The following is a 23,104-nucleotide window of genomic DNA, read 5'->3' as shown; positions in this document are numbered from 1 at the left end:
CTTCTCACTGATAATTATTATTATTCCAATGATCGCACTTCTTTCCTCATCCTCGGATTTTTTGCATTTTATTTTTTAATCTACCTATGCCACTTGAACATGTGATCCTCAACCTACCCACTCCCCTTCCCCCTCTCTTCCCTTATCCCTACACATGCATACTCCCATATCTCACCAGTTTCTTTTCTCCCTCTTTTTTGTACATTTTAACCCTCCAGCGCCTGTTGTCGTCATGTGAGCAGGCATGCATTATGAAATTTACAACATGGACATTTGTCAATAAAAACAAGTGTTTACTGAACAGTCATATTTATTTTAAAAACAAAGTTAACGTTTACTATCTTCAACATGTGTAACAAAAACTTTTGCTAATTTAGTGCTTTTAATAACAATTTAGCCAATTATTCTGACATATGTTCACTTTTATAACACCTTGCACAGACAATTTGTTTTTTAGTGTGCTGTTTATAGGCAAATGTATTACATTTGTCACATTTAATTGATGTGGGTGGATTCTTTTGACATCCACAAAGAATACACAACTCGCATTTTTTCACTGGAAGTCAGTGTGCTGATCTTCAGAAGTTGATGCTTCAGCATAAAACTGCACAAAAATATAGTGAGATTGGCTGGCAATGATCTAAATTGAGCTCTAGATATGAGTTATTCTTTCATTTGACCTCCTGCTTCTTGAGATAAATATGTCTTCATGAAGTTATCTGTGGTTTTTGAAGGAAAAAAAATTGTGAATTAATTCCTGCAGTGTTCAAGAAAATGAAAAAATAGCCAACAGCCAATCAATGTAATTCTTGAAATGGAGCGACAAGTACAGTTTATCTACAATGTCAACTCTGCCCTTTGTCACATTGTAGTCAATGATGATTTGAGGTTTGTGTGTTTCTTCATCAACTGTCCCCATGTCATGCATGGTAGACAAAGTATGACAGCATGGTTTCTACGAGCAACAAATGGAACTAAGGCCTTATCCAGCTGGAATTCAAACATTGCACTTCCAAGTTCTCTTGTTTTGTTTGGGAGAAATTCTGGAGGAATTTCACATCCACTCTTCCTCATGGTACCAATGCATCTTATTTTCTTCTGCAGCAAATATTCAGAAATGAGGTAGCTTGTGTATTGGTTGTCAGTTAGAAGGATCTGTTAGAATCTTCTATAGGCACCACAAGTCTTTTCACTGTGTCCTAAAGTTGCATGCCACGGTGAACCTCCAGATTACTGCAATACAATGTTTTTGCATCATATAGTTGAAACATTTTATCCCGTATGTGACTGGTTTGCTGGTTGTGTACTGGATCCATCCACAGCAGGCTCTGAGCGGGTGAAGCATTTTGTCTATTGTGGTGAATTTACTCAGGATACAAGAATTTTGAAGTTACCCACAAAAGCATCCAATACTGTATGAATGGCAGCCAACATATCAGTTTTTCTCCTGTCTTCCTCATTTCCATGTCATCAAACCACATACAGGATAGAAGAAACAGAAATCTTTTATAACTCACCAGAGCCCTAAGCGGTTGCATTCTTGTTTCTACCTCCCAGAGTTCCAGTACATTAGCACAATGGCCTTTTTTGCTCCAACTAAAAAAAAAGCTATTGTTTTGTGTCATAATGTCATTTTATTACCTCTTCTGCATGAGAATTGGTGTGTGTGTGTGTGTGTGTGTGTGTGTGTGTGTGTGTGTGTGTGTATATATATATATATATATATATATATATATATATATATATATATATATATATAAAGATGATGTGACTTACCAAATGAAAGTGCTGGCAGGTCGGCAGACACACAAACAAACACAAACATACACACAAAATTCAAGCTTTCGCAACAAACTGTTGCCTCATCAGGAAAGAGGGAAGGAGAGGGAAAGACGAAAGGATGTGGTTTTTTAAGGGAGAGGGTAAGGAGTCATTCCAATCCCGGGAGCAGAAAGACTTACCTTAGGGGGAAAAAAGGACGGGTATACACTCGCACACACACACATATCCATCCACACATATACAGACACAAGCAGACATATTTGAAGACAAAGCCCGAACTCTTTGTCTTCAAATATGTCTGCTTGTGTCTGTATATGTGTGGATGGATATGTGTGTGTGTGTGCGAGTGTATACCCGTCCTTATTTCCCCCTAAGGTAAGTCTTTCCGCTCCCAGGATTGGAATGACTCCTAACCCTCTCCCTTAAAAAACCACATCCTTTCGTCTTTCCCTCTCCTTCCCTCTTTCCTGATGAGGCAACAGTTTGTTGCGAAAGCTTGAATTTTGTGTGTATGTTTGTGTGTCTGTCGACCTGCCAGCACTTTCATTTGGTAAGTCACATCATCTTTGTTTTTAGATATATTTTTCCTACGTGGAATGTTTCCCTCTATTTTTTTTATATATATATATATATATATATATATATATATATATATATATATATATATATATATATATATATATAAAAACAAAGATGAGGTGACTACCGAACAAAAGCGCTGGCAGGTCGATAGACAGACAAACAAACACAAACATACACACAAAATTCAAGCTTTCGCAACAAACTGTTGCCTCATCAGGAAAGAGGGAAGGAGAGGGGAAGACGAAAGGAAGTGGGTTTTAAGGGAGAGGGTAAGGAGTCATTCCAATCCCGGGAGCGAAAAGACTTACCTTAGGGGGAAAAAGGACAGGTATACACTCGCACACACGCACATATATATAATTTTTTCCCACGTGGAATGTTTCCTTCCATTATATATATATATATATATATATATATATATATATATATATATATATATAATAGAGGGAAACATTCCACGCGGGAAAAATATATTTAAAAACAAAGATGATGTGACTTACCATACGAAAGCGCTGGCAGGTCGATAGAAACACAAACAGACACATACATACACACAAAATTCAAGCTTTCGCAAGAAACTGTTGCCTCATCAGGAAAGAGGGAAGGAGAGGGAAAGACGAAAGGAAGTGGGTTTTAAGGGAGAGGGTAAGGAGTCATTCCAATCCCGGGAGCGGAAAGACTTACCTTAGGGGGAAAAAAGGACGGGTATACACTCGCACACACACACACATATCCATCCACACATATACAGACCAATGGTCTGTGTATGTGGGGATGGATATGGGTGTGTGTGTGCGAGTGTACACCTGTCCTTTTTTTCCCCTAAGGTAAGTCTTTCCGTTCCCGGGATTGGAATGACTCCTAACCCTCTCCCTTAAAACCCACATCCTTTCGTCTTTCCCTCTCCTTCCCTCTTTCCTGATGAAGCAACCGTTGGTTGCAAAAACTTGAATTTTGTGTGTATGTTTGTGTTTGTTTGTGTGTCTATTGACCTGCCAGTGCTTTCGTTTGGTAAGTTACATCATCTTTGTTTTTAGATATATTTTTGTATATATATATACGTATTTGTAAGGTTTACAATTTCGTCATGATGTTCAGATCATTTGTTTTCAGAAAAGCACTAACTTTGTTGGCCATATCTATCACAGTTCTCTTTGCACCTGGTAGAATTTGCTCATTGTTTTTTCTCTTGGTTTGTGATGTTTTAGCAACCTCGCTTTTGTACCAACACTTAACTTTATCTTTTACAATAAAGAACTCCTGCACATCTGCCACCTCTTTGAGATCGTCACCTTCCTCACCTTCAAGTTCTTATTCACTGCCTTGGTCCTCATATTCAATATGTTCATCACTCAATCCACTTCACTTCCCTTCAGGTGTGAAAAGTCTGGATGGACTTCATTGTGGCTGTCTTCGAGTGGTTTGCAAATTTCATTCTCTGATACACATTTGAACTGAAACAAAACATCAAAAGAAATGCAATAAATAAGGTAATTCAGATGGCAGTATAACCAAATTATTGTTTAATATGCACCTATGCAGAATAAAAAAACAATAAGCATAGTTAACTTTTTACTACACTTACCTCTGCATATGGACTCTTGCTACAGAGCTTGCTGTCACACCAGCAGGTGTACATTGTACTTTTCACAACATTTGTTACCTCGTTGCTTACAGTTCAGAAAACAAACTGAGAAAGCTAACCAAAGGAACTGAAGCTGCTTTAAGATTGTCAACGAAAAGTCAACAAAAAGAATCCATGGCAGCAGGTATAAAAACTGCTACTGTTGTACTTTTTACAACAGCATGCCCACTCAGTGTTAACATATTTGTGCATAGTTTTGTGAAGCTTCATGTATTTTTGCATATTTTTACCTATTTGTGCATATTTTTACATATCTGTGTGTGTGTTTGCATGTATTTATGTATTTTTACATGTCTTTTCTCTTATCCAATTCCCTTACAACTACCCAGCACCTTCATTTGCCCCTTTCTGCATCATTCCTTTTTCCCCCAATGCTACATTGGACACCTGATCCATCTTTCTGCACCAGTTCAGAAAAGTATCCCTTTCCCTGGCTGAAACCCAGCCCAACATTCTGTTTCTTAAATGCTACCTAAAGCACAGAATCCCTCCCCCAGTGACCCAACCATAAAAATTTGTTTTTCTGGATCCGACCCCTCCTTTCACAATGATCTTCACCTTTTCAGATTCCACTAGTCCTGTCCCTCACAAACCTGGTAGTGCAAAAACACATTTTCATGGCACAGACATTCCAGAACCATCTCTGCTCCCTCCAAAAGATGCTGCTCGTATGCAATCCATGGGGCACTACTATCCAGCCACTATCATACACTGGGTGTTATGTGATGGCCTTAGGTTAGTTAGGTTTAAGTAGTTCTAAAGTTCTTGGGGACTGATGACCATAGATGTTAAGTCCCATAGTGCTCAGAGCCACTTGAACCCCTTGAGCCACTATCCTACCCATAGTGTTCTTCCTTGTACAACTGTCATAGCACCCAGACCCCGCCTAGCAGACCTTTTCAAACTGCCACATCCCACAAAACTCCCTAACAATTATCCAAATCCAGAGCCTAAACAATTCTTGAATGCTGTTGTTAACCTTTCCACCAAAATCCTCAGCCCCATAGAAGTTTCAGTCCTTTCCAAAGGCCCCACCTTTAGCCTTACACCCAAATTTAACCATTTGGACTTGTCAGAGACCTACTTTTCTTCTACTGATCTGTGCAGTGGAAACACTTCTTTGCTACCAGTACCTCCAACCAAAGCCAACCTAATTCCAGCATAAAACTGTGCTCTCCGATTTCCTACCACCATCCAATTGTGACCCTCTACTCCTTCCACCTAACCACCCCCTGGTCACGGTCCAGGAATTCCTTACCTCCAACTTGACCTCACTATCCTTCCCCAGGTCCCTTTCTGAGAACACTAACCTTTCAGCAGAGGAAAGGACAGCCTTGAAACAGCTCCTAACCTAATCATCCTCCCTGCAGATGAAAGTTCCTCCACTCTCATGATGAGTTGTAGTGACTACCTGGCAGAAGGCATCTACCAATTGTGGCCTAATCAACCATCCTGCAGACAAAGGCCCCCTCCTCTGTCATGATGAGTTGCAGTGACTACCTGGTGGAAGGTGTCTGCCAGTTGTCTGACTTGTCCACCTATAAACTCTGCCAGAGTGATCCCATCCTGGAAGTCTAACATAACCTCCAATCCCTGCTTAAAGCTTTACGCCTTTCCCAGAAACACTTCCCTCAATCCATTTCACTCCTCACTGTGCACACCCACCTTCTATATGCTCCCCAAAATTCACAAACTCAACAATCTTGGACACCCATTGTAGCTGGTTGTTGTGCCCCTGGCCAACACCTCCAACCATTTGGCCATAATCTAGCCTCCCACATCAAAGATACCAACCACTTCCTTCTCTGACTCTCCATCATCCCCATCCATTTACATCCTGGTCTCCTACTGGTCATCGCTGACAGCACTTTCCTGTACACCATCGTCTCCCATGTCCATAGTCTTGCATCTGTTGAACACTACTTTTCCCAACATCCTTCAGACTGAACCCATTATGTTATTCCTCATACACCTAATTAACTCTGTCTTAACACAGTACTACTCTTTTAGAGGGAAGGTGTACAAAAAATCTATGGAACAGCTGTGGGCAACTGCATGCTAACCTGTTTATGGGTCATCTAGAAGAGACCTTCCTAGCTTTCCAAAACACCAAATCACTAGTCTGGTTCAGTTCATTGACGGTATCTTCATGATCTGGACTCAGGGCTAAGACACCCTATCCTCATTTCTTTACAACCTCAACACCTTCTCTCCCATCCACTTCATCTGCTCCTCCTCAACCCAGCCTTCCACCTTCCTGACTTTTACCTCCACAGTTCTGATGGCTCCATTCACACTTCAGAGCATATTAAACCCACCAACCACCATCAGTATATGCATTCCAACACCACAGCTTTCCTCCCTTCTACTCCAATAAATCCATTCTATATACCTTGGTCACCTGGGCATGGATCTGCAGTAACAAGAACTCTCTTGCCTAGTATGCTGAGGGCCTCACCACGGACTTCACAGACAGGCATTACTCCTAGACCTAGTCCACAAACAGATCTCTTATGCCATTGCCCCACACACACCCCCAATCCTCCCACCACCCGTTAGAACCAGCTATAAGTAAGTGCCCCCTTCGTCACCCAGTGCCACCCCAGACTGGAACAGCTGAACCACATCCTTTGTCAGGCTTTTGATTACATATCATCATGCCCTGAGATGAGGGACATACTACTTAAGATCCTTCCCACCCCTCCTGAAGTGGTGTTCCACCACCCACCCAACCTCCATAACATCCTCCAATCCCTACCCCTTGCCACAGGGATCATATCCCTGTGGAAGGCCCAAGTGCAGGACCTGCCCACTCCATCCTCCAAGCACTTCTTATTCCAGTCTTCTCACAGGCTGATCCTACCTGATTAGAAGCTGGGCTACCTGTGAAAGCAACGATGTTATGTACCAGCTCTGCTGCAATCATTTGCACAGTTTTTTTATAGTGGTATGACTACCAACCAGCTGTCCACCAAGATGAACAGCCACTGCCAAACTGTGACCAAGAGCAAAATAGACCACGTTGTGGGACAATATGCAGCTGAAAATAATGTGCCTGATTTCAATAGCTGCTTCACAATCTGAGCAGTTTGGATCCTCCCCGCCACCATCATCTTTTCTGAACTGCACAGATAGGAGTTATTCCTACAACACATTCACTGCTCCCAAAACTATCCCGGCCTCACTCTATGGTAAACTAGTGTCCCCCACAGTTTCTGCCCCCTCTGTCTTAATGCTTCCTCCCAGTTCACGACCCCTTACACTCATTGTGTGCCACTCTCTGCCAACACATCCTCCTGCCTTTCCTCTTCCCTATTCCTTTCGTTTTCTGCCCCCTCCCCTCCCCCTACCCTCCTTCCTCCTCTGTCTTCTGTCCCTTCCCCTTCCCCATCCCCTCCAGATTGCTGCGTCCGATCAATGTGACAGTTGCATTCTGGTTCGAGGTGCCGGGGGTGGTGGTCATGTGCGTGTGAGATGCACTTGCTTGTGTGAATGAATGTGCATGTGTTTCCTTTTCTGAGGAAGGTTTTGGCCAAAAGCTAAATGTGTAACAGTCTTTTCATTGTGCCTGTTTGCAACTCAGTGTGTCATTTTTACAGTGAGTAGCAATGTATCTTTTCCCATATTGTTGATATTGCAACCTGAAGTTTTCATGACCTGAAAGGTTAGTTAGATGGTTGTGACTAGCAGGAATTGAAAACTATACTACATGTGTATCAGAGTCTACTCTTACCAGTCTGGCACACACTTTAAGAAGTAACTCAAACTTCTGAAGAATAAATCATTGCTGCTTACTTCTAGGTAAGCGTCCTCTGAAATACACTTAGAACAATAAACTTAGAACATGAGCTTTATTTTGTCTTTGGAACCTTGTATGTGCTTACAGTTTGTATTGTTCAATATTCTAACAAAATAATAACCACACCGAATTTTGAAAGTCAAGGATTATGTACAGCTCTGTAAGCTGACTCATTTGTTGCATCCAAAATGATATTGTGTCCAGGGAAGAATTATGATCACTTTTTATTTCAACATAATGTTTATTAGCCATCAGGACCACAAGTACAGATTATGATGATAGTTTATTATTATTTTACAAACCAACTTCAAATCTGCATTGAAAAATGAATGTTTAAGTAGCTTCATGACCTGTATTGAAGCTCAGAAATAAATATGGTAAAAGTATTAAAATATATATCAGACCATGCATTTCAATAAAACTGTGGCATGTCAGATCAACAGGCTTGTTGTGTGGCATGCTATGTCCCACTGTATCACAGCATACCATATGAAATGCTTGTGGATTAGATGTACTAGTCATAATTGAAGGTATGATTAGTTGTATACAGGATGGCCAAAGTAAAACTGGTCTGGAAAACATTTGCAGTAAGACTGGCCTGGATTTAGCCCTTGTTAATAAACATCACATAAGATACTGGAAATGGCCACCATTGACATCATGCAGTGCTATGTTCAATTTATCAGACGGTGATACACACATAGATGCTCTGCCTGAGGGATCAAAGCAGTAGTTTTTCTATAGATTTTACAGTGTGTGAGGATTATTTGAGTGCCTGAGACCTCTCATGCACCCGTGAAAGCTTGTCAAAGTAGTGTGTGCTGTTACTCCAGCTTGGTGAAACTACCCAAACAGCCATTCATCTTCTGTGGTTTAATCCACATAATTATGGATCAGACTGTTTCCGGACAGACCAGTTAGCATTAACAGTTTGATGAAAGAATTGTTTTGTGATGCGGACACCAGACATTGCACATCAAACACTTCTTGAGATTATGCAACAGCTCTTCAAAGTTCTGATGGGAATTTTCTAATAAATAATGGAACGTATTCTGTGAGTTCACATACCCAGACAGGATGAACCAGGACTCACCTGCAGAAATGGAAAACTGAGGATCCAAAAATCCTGACACCACTTCTCTCAGGAATCACTGGAAGAATGAAACATGCGAACATTCATAATTTGTAAGGATACAGATGCAGGTTCCCCCCCCCCTTCCCCTTCCCCCCCCCCCCCCCCCCCCCCCCCCCGGCCCCGTTTCCCCCCCCCCCTCTCTCTCTCTCTCGATAGGTATGGTTTTTATTCACAAGATATCTTATTTTGTTCTATTTTGCAAGCAAGTTTTGCATTGCAGTCTTTGCTGGAAGTTTTACCAAAATACCTTGTCTTAAACTCTTACCCACACAGTTCCCCAAATGTTTTCCACAAATTGTGCTTTGCATAACACTCAACAGTGAACATATGCTGTTTTATCAGGAGCACTATTTTGTGTTGCATTGAACTGGTCACTAAACATGTCTGCTCCTCTCTCTCACTCAGACATAATGTCACAGCAAAGGACTCAGAACAGAGCATGCGGGAGATGTGCATTTCACTCCAAATATCCACATAATTTACATGAGGCATGGCTAGTAAGAAATGTTTTTCAGTTGTTAATGAAATTCAGGGAACTGCCAGTTTCCTGCCTTATGTCTGTCTCTAGTATTTACTGGCATTGTGTATTTGGAACAGATACAGATTCTTAAAGTATGTTGACTGCCAGTAATTATTGGTTCTTCCTGGAGCAAATATTAATGCCACTTTTATAACAAGCTGCTGTTCAGTTTGCAAGTATAACCTGTGTGTTTTGAATGGCATTTATTTACGAAACCACTAGTTAAGGTTCACACAAACTCATAACTGTGTAACTCTATGTCTTACAGAAACTCTTACTATGCATTTCTATAAAAATAAAAATTGTTTACAGTTGTGAGACATAGATGTCGATGGACGCAAATTAAATGAAGCTCTGTATGTAACATTCCTAGTCAGGTTGGGTGGTAACATATTTAAATCTCACCATCATATGTTACCCAAAAAGTTCAGATTTTCCAGCTTTCCACTTAAACTTTGACATCAGCGATAAATAAACAGTTTGGTTTCTGAAAAGTATGCCCACAAATGAAGTTGTGTTTTCTTTCTGGAACTCGGTACTAGTCAGTATTTATTTTTATTTATTTGTTTATACGAGATACATATTCCATAGATTTAGTATGGCGTGATTACGCAATGTATGTGGAATGAGTCAAAGCAGATACAATATAGATATCATACAATACAATACATACTGGTATATTACACATGGTAGATGAATGATTAAAAATTGGTACAATACAATAATATAATAGAAGTAATAAACAAAACAATACAAAAATGCAGTAGTGATAAAAAAAACAATACAGATCAATGACAAAGGAAATAATCTGAATTACTACTCAAATTATTTATCTCTGATAAAGAATTTATCTAAAGAGTAGAAACATTTTTCCAGTAGGAATTCCTTTAGATTTTTTTGAATATTTTCTTTTAGACACTTTATATTACTTGGGAGTGAGTTAAAATATTTTTGTACTTGTGTACTTTACCCCTTTTTGTACCAGAGACAGATTTTTCCGTTCACAGTGCATATCACCTTTCCGTCTTGTGTTATAATGTTGGTATGCCTCATTTGTTTCATATTCGAGGAATTGAGAAGTGTGAAAGCCATGAGTGAGAGGAGATATTGTGAAGTATTGGTTAATATACCTAACTGTTTAAAAAGATTGCAACATAAGGTTCTTGGAGGAACATTACATATAATTCGGACTACTTTTTTCTGGCTTACAAATTTTTTTTTTAATATGGTGAGTTGCCCCAAAAGATTATTCCATAGCACATCACTGAAGGAAAGTAGCTAAATATGCAGACTTTGATACGTTGATGTCTCCAATTTTGGAGATTATTTGGATGGCAAATGTTGCTGAGCTAAGCTTTTTTAGTGTTTGCTGTTTGTGGAATTCCCAGTTGAGCTCGTTATCTATGTGAACACCTAGGAACTTTGTGCACTGAACGCTCTGTAACTGTTGGCTCTCGTGTGCAATGTTAATCTCTTCTGGGCTTATGTAGCTGGATTGGAACTGCATGTAATTTGTTTTACTGAGGTTTATTGCTAGAGAATTTGCTGTGAACCAATTCAGAGCATTTGCAAGTGCTTGGTTGGCATTTAACTCTACGTCAGTGGAGGTTTTGTTGGCTGTCACTATACTTGTGTCATCTGCAAACATTGTGATATTGCTAGCACTGTTCGAGGTCAGGGGTAGGTCATTAATATATATAATAAATAGGATGGCACCAAGGACTGACCCATGTGGAACTCCATGATGTACTGTTCCCCAGTCAGACTCTACCTCTCCTACTTGTAGACTGTTAATGCCTAATACTATTTTTTGTTGTCTGTCTTATAGATATGATCTGAGCCAGTTACCCATTTGTCCATGGATTCCTCATTGGGCTGCTTTGCCTAAAAGTATTCTGTGATCAATGCAGTCGAAAGCCTTAGTCAGGTCACAGTATATGCCAACGGGTAATTTTTTCTTGTCAAGACATTCTAAAACGTTATTTGTAAGTGCGTAAATTGCTTTGGTTGTAGATATACCTGATCTGAAACCAAATTGTTGTTTACTAATTGGTGCAAATTTTTCAAGGTGATTGCCGGCCGGAGTGGCCGAGCGGTTAAAGGCGCTACAGTCTGGAACCGCACGACCGCTACGGCCGCAGGTTCGAATCCTGCCTCGGGCATGGGTGTGTGTGATGTCCTTAGGTTAGTTAGGTTTAAGTAGTTCTCAGTTCTAGGGGACTTATGACCACAGCAGTTGAGTCCCATAGTGCTCAGAGCCATTTGAATCATTTTTTTTTTTTCAAGGTGATTGACAATGCTGATGTATATTAATTTTTCAAAGACTTTAGAAAATGCTGTTACAAGAGAGATGGGACGATAGTTGGAAACATCTGTGGGATCACCTTTTTTGTAGAGGGGCTTCACAGTAACATACTTCATTCTGTCAGGGAAGATACCTTGATTTAGAGAGGCATTGAACATATGAGCTAGAACTGTTAGAGAGTTGATTACAGCTGGCTTTTATCAGTTTGCTGGAAATATTGTCTACACCCAATGAATTTTTACTTTTCAGAGAAACTATGGTTTTTCTTACTTCTTGCACAGTTATGGGGGCCATACATATCATGTCTATAGAGTTAGGGAAAAGTTCTTTCAGAGTTTTTATTGCCTTCTCTGAAGAGCCTTTGAATGCTGTTTTCTCCATAACAGTTAAAAAGTGCTCATTAAAGATTTTAGCTACAATATCTTGATTTTGAACTAACTTACCTTCATTGTTAAGAGCAATATTTTGGGTCTTGTTGGGGTAATTTGCACCAGTCTCATTTCGTATCACTTCCCATATAGTTTTGATTTTATTAGTGAAGTTATTAATTTTTAAGCACAGATACATACTTTTTGATTTCTGAATGACTTTGTTCGATAATTTAGAGTATTTTTATAGCTATTTAAAATGTTAGGGTCATCTGATTTTTTTGAGACAATGTACAACTTTCTCTTTCTTATTTTTATTTTGTAACTTTCTAAGGCTTTTGACTGTGTGTCTCACAAGAGACTTCTCAGTGAAGTACGTCACTACGGCGTTACAGGAGCAGTGGGAAATTGGCTAAAACATTACATATAAGACAAGAAGGAGAAGGTAGCTTTGGATGAAGTCAGCAAAGCAGGTGAGGGGATAGAGTCCAAGTGAGGCACTATACTCTTTGAAGTTCTTCAGGGATCTGTCCTTCCTTGTTCCACTGCTGCTTCTCGTACATACTATCTGATCAAAACTATGCAGGCACCTATTAGTGGCCATTAAAATGGGATGTATCCACCTTTTTACCATTATGATAGCTTGAACTCTCGTGGGGACACTTCCAATGAAATGTGGAGGAATGACAGCCCTTTTTGCTCAAGAGCCAATGTCAGAGAAGTTGGAGATGCTGGATGAAGGGGTCTGGAGCGAAGTTGACGTTCACACTTATTCCGATGGTGTTCTGTTGGATCCAGGCCAAGCATCTGGACAGGCCTGTCAATTTCAAGAATAGTATTGTCCACCAACCACTGCTACATGAATATGTCTTTATGACAGGGTGCAGTGTCATGCTGATTGATTCAAATGATCGTCATCTCCGAACTGTCCCTTTGCTGTACCCAGTACTCAAAGCTGTGAAATGTGCTCACAAACTTCCATGTTTAGCGTTTTCTTCAGTACTGTAAGGGGTCCACACCTCAACCATAAAAAACATGCCCATGCCATAACACCACCTCCTCCATACTTCTCTGTAGGCAAGTAACATTTTCCAGGCACTCGCCAAATGCAAAGCCTTCCATCAGATTGTCACAAGATATAGCATGATTCATCATTTCAGGTAACTCATTTCCAGGCATCCACTGACGAGTGGCATTACTCTTTACACTTCCTCTACCCTCGCTTAGTGTTTACTACAGAAAAATGTGGCTTAAGAGGGGCAGCTCAACCATTGTATCCCATTCTTTTTAACTCACTATGCTTCATCGTTGCACTGTCTGGACTGCTGGTAGTACTTTATAACTCATAACTGATTCCTTCCATTATTTTCAAGAAATTTTTTATAACAACCCTCCACACTGCTTGATGGTATCTGTCCATCAGAACACGAGGACTGCCAGGTTCTGATTGTTCCTTCACATTTTTATTTCAAAATTGCATCCCTACAGTCAACTTGGGCAGCCTTAGAATGGATTTATTATTTAAGTGACCTTCAATGACTAGTACATTTTCAAAGTCACTGAACTCTTCTGAGTGACCTATTGTGCTGTTACTGCTTCTCTACTGACTGTCTTCTGTTATTCTGGCGAATCCACCTCTTGTGACATCTAATGGTCAAATCTGTGTTACATAGGGATATCCTGATACTTTTGATCATATAAATGATTTGCTCTCATCATAGAGAATATGTAAGTTCACAGTCTTCACTGCTGATATTAGCATTGTGGTATATAACAAACATTCAACAAATCTATAGAATGATGCCAACAAATTATGTTCAGAACTTGTAACTTTGCTCACCTGATATTAAGCTTTTGGTAGCTGTGTTGTTGGGCTACCTGCTGTGAAAGTATCTTACAGATACATGACAAATAATGTATGCCACACTGCAGTAATGAATTTTTAATTCCTTTATATTTATTTGTAAATTTCGCTATTTGGTCTAAATATACGTACTAAACTATGTCTCACACAAACAGATGACAATCTGAACTACATCTGTCTCAAAATTTAATTAATTTCTATGACAGAAATGTTGGTTATTGTTGTTATTAATGATGTGAGCAGATCTTATTGCACTTAGGGGCAGGGCAAATATCAAAATGCATGCAGAGCCATGCAGATACTGATTAGCATCAAGCTTCTTTATTTGTTAGTAGCAGAAAACAAATGAAACTAACTCCAAAGATGCAGGCTCTATTACACTTGACCATGAGCTAGCATGTAATACCATACCACACAAGTCATCTCAGTTATCAGAAAGGGGCTTAATATAATGATTAATTAAGTTCAGAAAACCAATAATTACATGGAACAGTCTCACCACTTTATTTATCTTCAGTCAGCATCAAATACTGGCATGTTAATATTAATTGAGCAGACACAACTAGTAAGTTTGAATAAAATGCCTGATTACAACACTATTCATGTAATGCACCTATTTTTATCTAAAGACCAAGTCAGAGTGATCTTTTAACATCTTCCTTTTTTGGTAAGAGATTGTGGGACAGACAAAGTGTAGCAGCAATAAGAACACACGCATGCACATTACTGCAACTACTCATGCAATAGCTACTCTGACTTACAAACAATGTAAAATCATCCTGGCAGATTAAAACTGTGTGCCGGACCAAGACTCGAACTTGAGACCTTTGCCTTTCGTGGGCAAGTGCTCTACCAACTGAGCTACCCAAGCATGACTCACGCCCCGTCCTCACAGCTTTACTCCTGCCAGTACCTCATCTCCTATATTCCAAACTTAACAGAAGCTCTCCTGCAGACCTTACAGAACTAGCACTCCTGAAAGAATGGATATTGCAGAGACATGGCTTAGCCACAGCCTGGGGGATGCTTCTAGAATGAGATTTTCACTCTGCAGCAGAGTGTGTGCTGATATGAAACTTCCTGGCAGATTAAAACTGTGTGCCGGACTGAGACTCGAACTCGGGACCTTTGCCATTCATGGGCAAGTGCTCTACCAACTGAGCTACCGAAGCACGACTCAGATGTATGAGACAGACGAAATTTCCTCAGACTTCAAGAATAATATAATAATTCCAATCCCAAAGAAAGCAGGTGCTGACAGATGTGAAAATAACCGAACTATCAGTTTAATAAGTCACAGTTGCAAAATACTAACACGAATTCTTTACAGATGAATGGAAAAACTGGTAGAAGCCGACCTTGGGGAAGATAAGTTTGGATGTGTGCTGATATGAAACTTCCTGGCAGATTAAAACTGTGTGCCGGACTGAGACTCGAACTCGGGACCTTTGCCATTCATGGGCAAGTGCTCTTCCAACTGAGCTACCGAAGCACGACTCAGATGTATGAGACAGACAAAATTTCCTCAGACTTCAAGAATAATGTAATAATTCCAATCCCAAAGAAAGCAGGTGCTGACAGATGTGAAAATAACCGAACTATCAGTTTAATAAGTCACAGTTGCAAAATACTAACACGAATTCTTTACAGATGAATGGAAAAACTGGTAGAAGCTGACCTTGGGGAAGATAAGTTTGGATTCCGTAGAAATGTTTGAACACGTGAGGCAATAATGACCCTACAACTTATCTTAGAAGAAAAATTAAGGAAAGGCAAACCTACGTTTCTAGCATTTGTAGACTTAGAGAAAGCTTTTGACAATGTTTACTGGAATACTCTCTTTCAAATTCTAAAGGTGGCAGGGGTAAAATACAGGGAGCGAAAGGCTATTTACAATTTGTACAGAAAGCAGATGGCAGTTATAAGAGTCGAGGGACATGAAAGGGAAGCTGTGGTTGGGAAGGGAATGAGACAGGGCTGTAGCCTCTCTCCGATGCTATTCAATCTGTATATTGAGGAAGTAGTAAAGGAAACAAAAGAAAAATTTGGAGTAGGCATTAAAATCCATGGAGAAGAAATAAAAACTTTGAGGTTCACTGATGACTTTGTAATTCTGCCAGAGACAGCAAAGGACTTGCAAGAGCAGTTGAACGGAATGGACAGTGTCTTGAAAGGAGGGTATAAGATGAACATCAACAAAAGCAAAACGAGGATAATGGAATGTAGTCGAATTAAGTCAGGTGATGCTGAGGGAATTAGATTAGGAAATGAGACACTTAAAGTAGTAAAGGAGTTTTGCTATTGGGGAGCAAAATAACTGATGATGGTTGAAGTAGAGGGGATATAAAATGTAGACTGGCAATGGAAAGGAAAGTGTTTCTGAAGAAGAGAAATTTGTTAACATTGAGTATAGATTTAAGTGTCAGGAAGTCGTTTCTGAAAGTATTTGTATGGAGTGTAGCCATGTATGGAAGTGAAACATGGGCGATAAATAGTTTAGACAAGAAGAGAATAGAAGCTTTTGAAATGTGGTGCTACAGAAGAATACTGGAGATTACATGGGTAGATCACATAACTAATGAGGAGGTATTGAATAGAATTTGGGAGAAGAGGAGTTTGTGGCACAACTTGACTAGAAGAAGGGATCGGTTGGTAGGACATGTTCTGAGGCATCAAGGGATCACCAATTTAGTACTGGAGGTCAACGTTGAGGGTAAAAATTGTAGAGGGAGACCAAGAAATGAATACACTAAGCAGATTCAGAAGGATGTAGGCTGCAGTAGGTACTGGGAGATACAGAAGCTTGCACAGGATAGAGTAGCATGGAGAGCTGCATCAAACCAGTCTCAGGACTGAAGACAACAACAACAACAACAACAACAACAACAACAACTTCCAATCTGTTATGTGCAATGGAGTTCCTTTATTCATCCACATCAAAGAAAATGATTGTTCTACAAAAAGAAAAAAGATTGTCTGAAGTATATGCAGTTTTTCTGAGAACCATGTACTGCAGTCCTTCTATGAAACTTGGGATACATACCACCACTTTCCAATATGTTTATTCTACTATGGACTTCATGGCTGATAATCCGGTGTACTGAGAAACTAATAACCTCAACAGAAGAAGAAAGATTACTCTCAATTGTGAATTCAAAAATCTAAACCAGTTACAGAAAGGTGTGCAGTATTCCATTTCTCTTCATCATCGTCTTCATATCCTTGCAGCAAGTGAAGTAGTATGTTTATGAACTGTTTACATTCATTTTGCTCCATCTTGATGTACTTCTTGTCTGGATATTGTTACCCTGTTTTCCCCTCTAGTCTTCAGATCTTCCTTAATCTGATCCAGCTGTGTTGTTTTGGGTCATCCTATTGGTCATTCTGCCGCACATTTCTATCTGAGTTTTGTTTTGGGCAAGTTATGATCCGTCATCCTCTTCACAAGCCTAAACCACTTGAGCCATCCAGTACTCAGTCTCTCAGACATTGGCAGAGCCACTTGCATCTCTCCTCTGATGTCTTCATTCCTAATTTTATCTCTGCTAGTCTTCTGCAAGGCTTATAGCAATAATTCCATTTTGCATGCTTGTAACTTGTTCAAATCTGCCTTCAGCTGCATGTTGTGCCACTGGGTGGTGAGCTTTGTTTGGTAGTGTCCATTTATCCTGGTGGACATCTGGTTGGTAATCATACTGACATAAAAAGCTGTGCAGTGTTTGAAGGAAAGTTGGTATATGACATATAAGGTGCCAAAATGCAAGACTGGCACTCTTCATGCAGCCTGCACCACGTAGGTTGATGGTCGTGTGTGTGCATGCATGCCTCTCTCTCTCTCTCTCTGTGTGTGTGTGTGTGTGTGTGTGTGTGTGCGTGTGTTTTTCTCTCTAGCTCAAAAAAGGATTACTTTGAAGGTAGCAAGTTTTCTTTCTTTTGGTGTGTGCCTGTTGTGACTCAATGCTTCTGCTTTTCAGTGAGTTGTCCCTTTTAATCCAGAAGCATTTGCTTTCTACCAAAACTTTCCATTCATTAGATAAATTTTTTGACAAAGGCATATGCACTGTTTATGCATATAGTTTCATTATTTGTTCATGTATTGTTGCTCAGCATGTGCCAATACTTGAAAGACATCTTTTTTCCCATTGCTTTTGTGTTTGTTCTAGTTTTATATTTTTATTTCCCTGAAACTGTCTCTGTAAATTAACTGCACTTTCCTGTATTACAAGTTCTGTGTGATTTACATTTATTTATTTTTTGACTCATTCCACATCTGAGCTTCTCACATGCATGAAAAGATGTACAGAATATGTTTATAAATAAATAAAAAAATTCCTCCTTCATGACTGGATTTATATAATGCAGTGAATGAGTGAATGAACAACTGTTCTGCATAGACACATATATGGAACATTTAACTGTATTTGAAAATATTATGAAAGGGTAGTTGCTACTCACCGTATAGAGGAGATGCTGAGACACAGATAGAAACAACAAAAAGCCCGTGGTCATGTGTGTGTGTGTGTGTGTGTGTGTGTGTGTGTGTTTTCTATTCTGCTGAAGGCCTGTTTGGTCAAAAGCTTTGTTTGACATTCTTTATTTGTGCCTATCTACAACTCAGCATCTCCACTATATGGTGAGCAGCAACTATCCTTTTCATAATACTGTCATTATTCCATCCTGGATTTCCCATTGTTTGGATTAACTGTATTTTCTTACAGCGGAGACAAGATTCTAATGGGAGCTCATCTGATGATGGTGCACGAAGTTCTGGGCATGCTAGCATGTCGGATGGGCATCTGAGTTCATCACCATCTTCTGAACGTCATCAGCATTATAGGTCACCATTGAACTCTGTACCAGAAGATGAGAGGTGAGGCAGCTGTCTGAATTACTTCAACAGCTCTCTTTTCTTTCAAGATGGTTATTATTCTTTGCGGGTATGTAAGTAAGTCAGAATGTCGTGATGATATAATCAGTTTATAAATTACATTTGGAATATAGTTATTAAAACTGAAGTGAATGTGTAAGTCAGAAGAAGAATGCTCATTTATTAGTCACTGAAACTGGGCATAGCTGGTGGACATTCAATAAAAAATAATGAATTTTAATTGTGGAGGAGATGAAACTGGAAAAGACTGAGAAAGAATGGATTTATTATTATTGTAAGGAAGAGACACTTAGAATTCCAGATTGAGAAAGGTTCTTGAGGTACACATAAGTAGTGACATATTGTGTGTGTCTATCTTGACTTAGGGTTCTGGATGGCTTTACTTTTCTATATTTTATGTTTGTTCGTAACCTTATCTCATTTGCTGTATAAAGTTTTCTCCAGCCAGGGATTCTAAAAGCTCAATTATTTCAGCTGTATTTATTATTAAATAGGTTCCCTCTTGTCAAAAACTGTTGATACTCATTAAAAGAATAATGGTGTGTTTGTGTGTGTGTGTGTGTGTCATCAAAGAATTGAAGATATTAAATCTATGTAATTTTGTACCTGCTGCCTGTGTACCACCACCACCCACTTCGTGTACTAAGAGAGCTCACTGAATGTGAGGCACTGACACTGTAAAATTAGAATTACAGAAGCTGCCAATCAATTTCAGAGCCAAAACATACAGTTAAGAGACTAAGTTAAGAAACTACGAAGAAAGTAATGTCCATAAAGAACAAGAGCAACAAAGATGAGGTGGAATAACCACACTGTGTCCTTGTATATTACCTGGAAGGAGTCTTAACCAAAGAGGAAAATTCTTCATTCGATGGACATTAAATCAAACTATCAGACGAATAACAAAATTAATGACTTCCTGATAAATCACCAAAGGTTTCATCAGTTCACTGAACATGCCGGGAGTTTTGAGTGTAGACTGCATTGGGAAGACAATGCTGCCTATCAGACCACAGGTAAAAAAGCATGAGCATTCTGTACACCACGGAGACCATTATAAATTCACAGCGGAAGAACACTGAACTGAGTGTCGTAAAAGTGCACAATTTGGGGAGACTCACATTTTAAACTGCAGTCATGAAGCTGGTCAACCCAACCCCTTCTTCTCCAATTCTAACATCCAATCACATGCCAAACTGTATGTACGTACTCTCTAAGAAAATGTTGTCAGTATAGTGGAGTTAAAGTTGTGTTGCCTGCTAGTATTAAATGTACTGATGAAAACCATTAACAACAGTGACTGAATAGGATTTACATCATTTTACAGCATGATATGATCTGCCAGAAGAATTTTATGAAAATATAAACTTTATGTTAATTGCTTAGAGGACAGACTATATACATAGCCCACTTTAAACTCAATGTGCATTGTCCAACTTTTTTTTCAGCTAGTGATGTCCATCCCTGAAGTATGACTTTTGAAGTTCTTTAAAATTCACATCTACAACAGTCTGATAACTTCTTTGGTGGACTCCAAACATTTTCCAACCATAAATTCCTTTAGATGTCAAAGCTAGAAGGTGTAAAATCTGGTATTTAGGGCAGATATTCCACTTAATCATATTTTAGATCTCTTAACAATGCATTGTTAAAGTAAACTTGTGGGCAAGTGCATTATTCTGATGAAAAATGATAACATTACACTGTTAAAGCACGTTTGTGGGCAGGTGCGTTATTCTGATGAAAGATGATTTTCTATTTTCTTTAGCAATCCAGACCTATACTCATGGACTTTTTTGTACAGTTTATCTTAAACAGTTCACTTATTATTTCATCCAATTGGTCCAGAAGACCTCACTAAAAGGTAATTAATTAGAAGAATCAATTTTGCTTCTCAAAAAATACTCTGTATTCTTTTATGAAAACACTGCCTCCTCTCACTCACATGGCCACTGTCTCCCACCCATTGGTATGAAGTGGTGTCATCTACAGTGACAAATCAGCATATGAAATCATTTGTTCTTTTTAAAATGTTGCAACCATTATTGTGTAATTCATCTTTGTATTTCTTTTGGGCAGGATCCAACAAATGCATCACCCACTTTGTCTAAATCTTTCTAATAGTTAATTCTTCATTTGTACTCTACTTTCTCATACAACTGTGGCACCAGCTATTTCACCAATTCTGTATGAATTTATGAATGGACTAAACCTTCCAAAATATAAAGTTCTGTAGTGAAACTATTTTCCAGTTTATACAACTGAACAAAATACACACAACTACATTAAAAAGCTGTGTTAAAAGACTGTTCTGCAGCTCATTTTGATATGTACATTGTTGTGAAACATATCCAGAACCAAGAGCAGAACTCTTCCCCTTGTCCTCATCCAAATTATAAAAAGTAGGTTTGCAGTGACACATTTTTTTGAGCAAGTACAAATGAGATATGAGAATACGAAACAAAGGAGTACTGCCACTGGAGGTTATTGAAAAGAATTAATGGGGAAAATGGGTCAGAGAGGAACAATAAACAGATGAGTTATTCAGATTCAAGGTAAAAAGAAATATACAAGTTCCTAAAAGAGATCTGCATTTTTTCAGATCATTGCTAACTGCTCAGCAGGAAGAATTTTTATTTCACATTATTATTGAGCCTTGTTCTCAGGAACTGTACTTCCACTTCTTAGACTCTAATTTTGTTTTCTGTTCTCTCGTGTGACTCCTCTGACATAGATTCCAGTAATGTTTACTTGCCTCCACAATATATGTAACCATCCTCCAGCCTCGTTTCATATTTTCTTTTCTTTTAGTTTCTGATGGAGGAATTTTTGGCCAGTCAAGCATACTCAAGATTCATCTTTTGTTTCTATGGCTGTTAACCTTATTCCGGTTTTGTTAATTTCTATCTGCATGTAGCCCATAGCTCTTATTCTTTTAAATGGTGCTATAGTGATACAGATCAACTTCATGTCGAAAACGTTCTCTCCAGATAAATTGTATTCCCAGGGAAATATTTCTTTTGTCAGATAATTAACACGTTTTAGCATCAATTTACATACAGATGATAGCATGATAGTGGCTTCATTAAAGCCCAAAATAGTGAAAGCACTTGAGATGAGGTTGATAGCTACAGTGTTTTAATATTATTCCAAGTATGTCTGTATAATCAAATGAACTTGTTAAATGGAAATTAATGAAGTGTTTGTTATAGGTTGTCTGCTAGTGTGATGCCAAATCAGTCACGAACAAATCGGAAAGCTACCCATAACCGAAGTCGCCACAGAGCTACCCCAGCCAAGGTATTTCTTCTTTATAAAAATTACACATTTTCACTTGGAGCATGCCACAAAATCAGATACTCTGCAAAAACAAATTTCTGATAACAGTTGGTTCCGGCTGGCTCAGGGCTGGAAGACATCAAACTTGCTATCCAGCAGCTGACAATGAGATCACATACGTCTAATACTGGGTATTCCACATCTACGTACTCCAGTCTGAGTGGCAGCGAGTCCAGTGAGCCAGCAGTACGTCGGCTGATGAGGCATTCTTCTCTTGAGACAATAAACACTAACGTTACCAGTGCTGATGAATTTGTTTGGGTGGATTCACACAACAGGTAACTGCTATTGTTCAGTGCTTTTAATCATGTAGTGCACATACATATGATAAGTGTCCTGTCATGTTTTAAAGGCCAAGTCTGATCTTTGTAACCATTGTCTTCTGTCTTCCATTTCGAACATCGTTTCTTGATAGTTTTTGAATCTATTGCACTTCCAAGATCTTTCGTGTAACGTCTCCTGGGTCTACCACTTGTTGTGTCCTCCCTCCCCCCCCCCTCCCCTCCCCTTCCACCTGCCCCAAAGATGATATTTGCAAGGAAGACAAGGTGTCTGAGAGCATAGCCTATCATTTTTACTTTGCTTCAATTCATCTCCTTTGTGTGCAGCTCTGTTTGGTTATTTTCCTCCATATCCACATTTCTGTTGATTATACATTTTGTATTTTGTCCAGTTTTCTCTTTCATGCAGGAATATGTTCCAGATGTGTAAGCCTTGGCAAAAATATTCCTTTTCTTGATGTTCACAGGGTTACTTGTTGATAAGCTTCTTTTTTCTGGAAGGTGTTCTTTTCATTTCTGAGTTGCATCTTTTATCTTTCAAAATGGTGCTTCCTGTCCAACAAAAATGTTTCATTTTTATCCATTTCGAGTTAACC

The 23,104-nt window shown here is 39.1% G+C and overlaps 1 protein-coding gene across 2 annotated transcripts in view; it reads left to right on the top strand.

Annotated features, from left to right (window-relative positions):
• The window catches only part of LOC124788028 (ankyrin repeat and BTB/POZ domain-containing protein 2), a 644,871-nt gene that overhangs the window by 447,788 nt on the left and 173,979 nt on the right, over positions 1-23,104 (top strand). For both annotated transcript variants that reach the window (XM_047255090.1, XM_047255089.1), the window contains 3 exons: positions 18,719-18,870; positions 22,101-22,188; positions 22,276-22,505. In XM_047255090.1, the coding sequence (XP_047111046.1) occupies positions 18,719-18,870; positions 22,101-22,188; positions 22,276-22,505 (470 nt within the window). The remainder of the gene's footprint in view (positions 1-18,718; positions 18,871-22,100; positions 22,189-22,275; positions 22,506-23,104) is intronic.

The sequence above is a fragment of the Schistocerca piceifrons genome, chromosome 3 (assembly GCF_021461385.2).
Source record: "Schistocerca piceifrons isolate TAMUIC-IGC-003096 chromosome 3, iqSchPice1.1, whole genome shotgun sequence".
NCBI classification, from domain to species: Eukaryota; Metazoa; Arthropoda; class Insecta; order Orthoptera; family Acrididae; genus Schistocerca; species Schistocerca piceifrons.
This window is presented reverse-complemented; position numbering and strand designations above follow the sequence as displayed.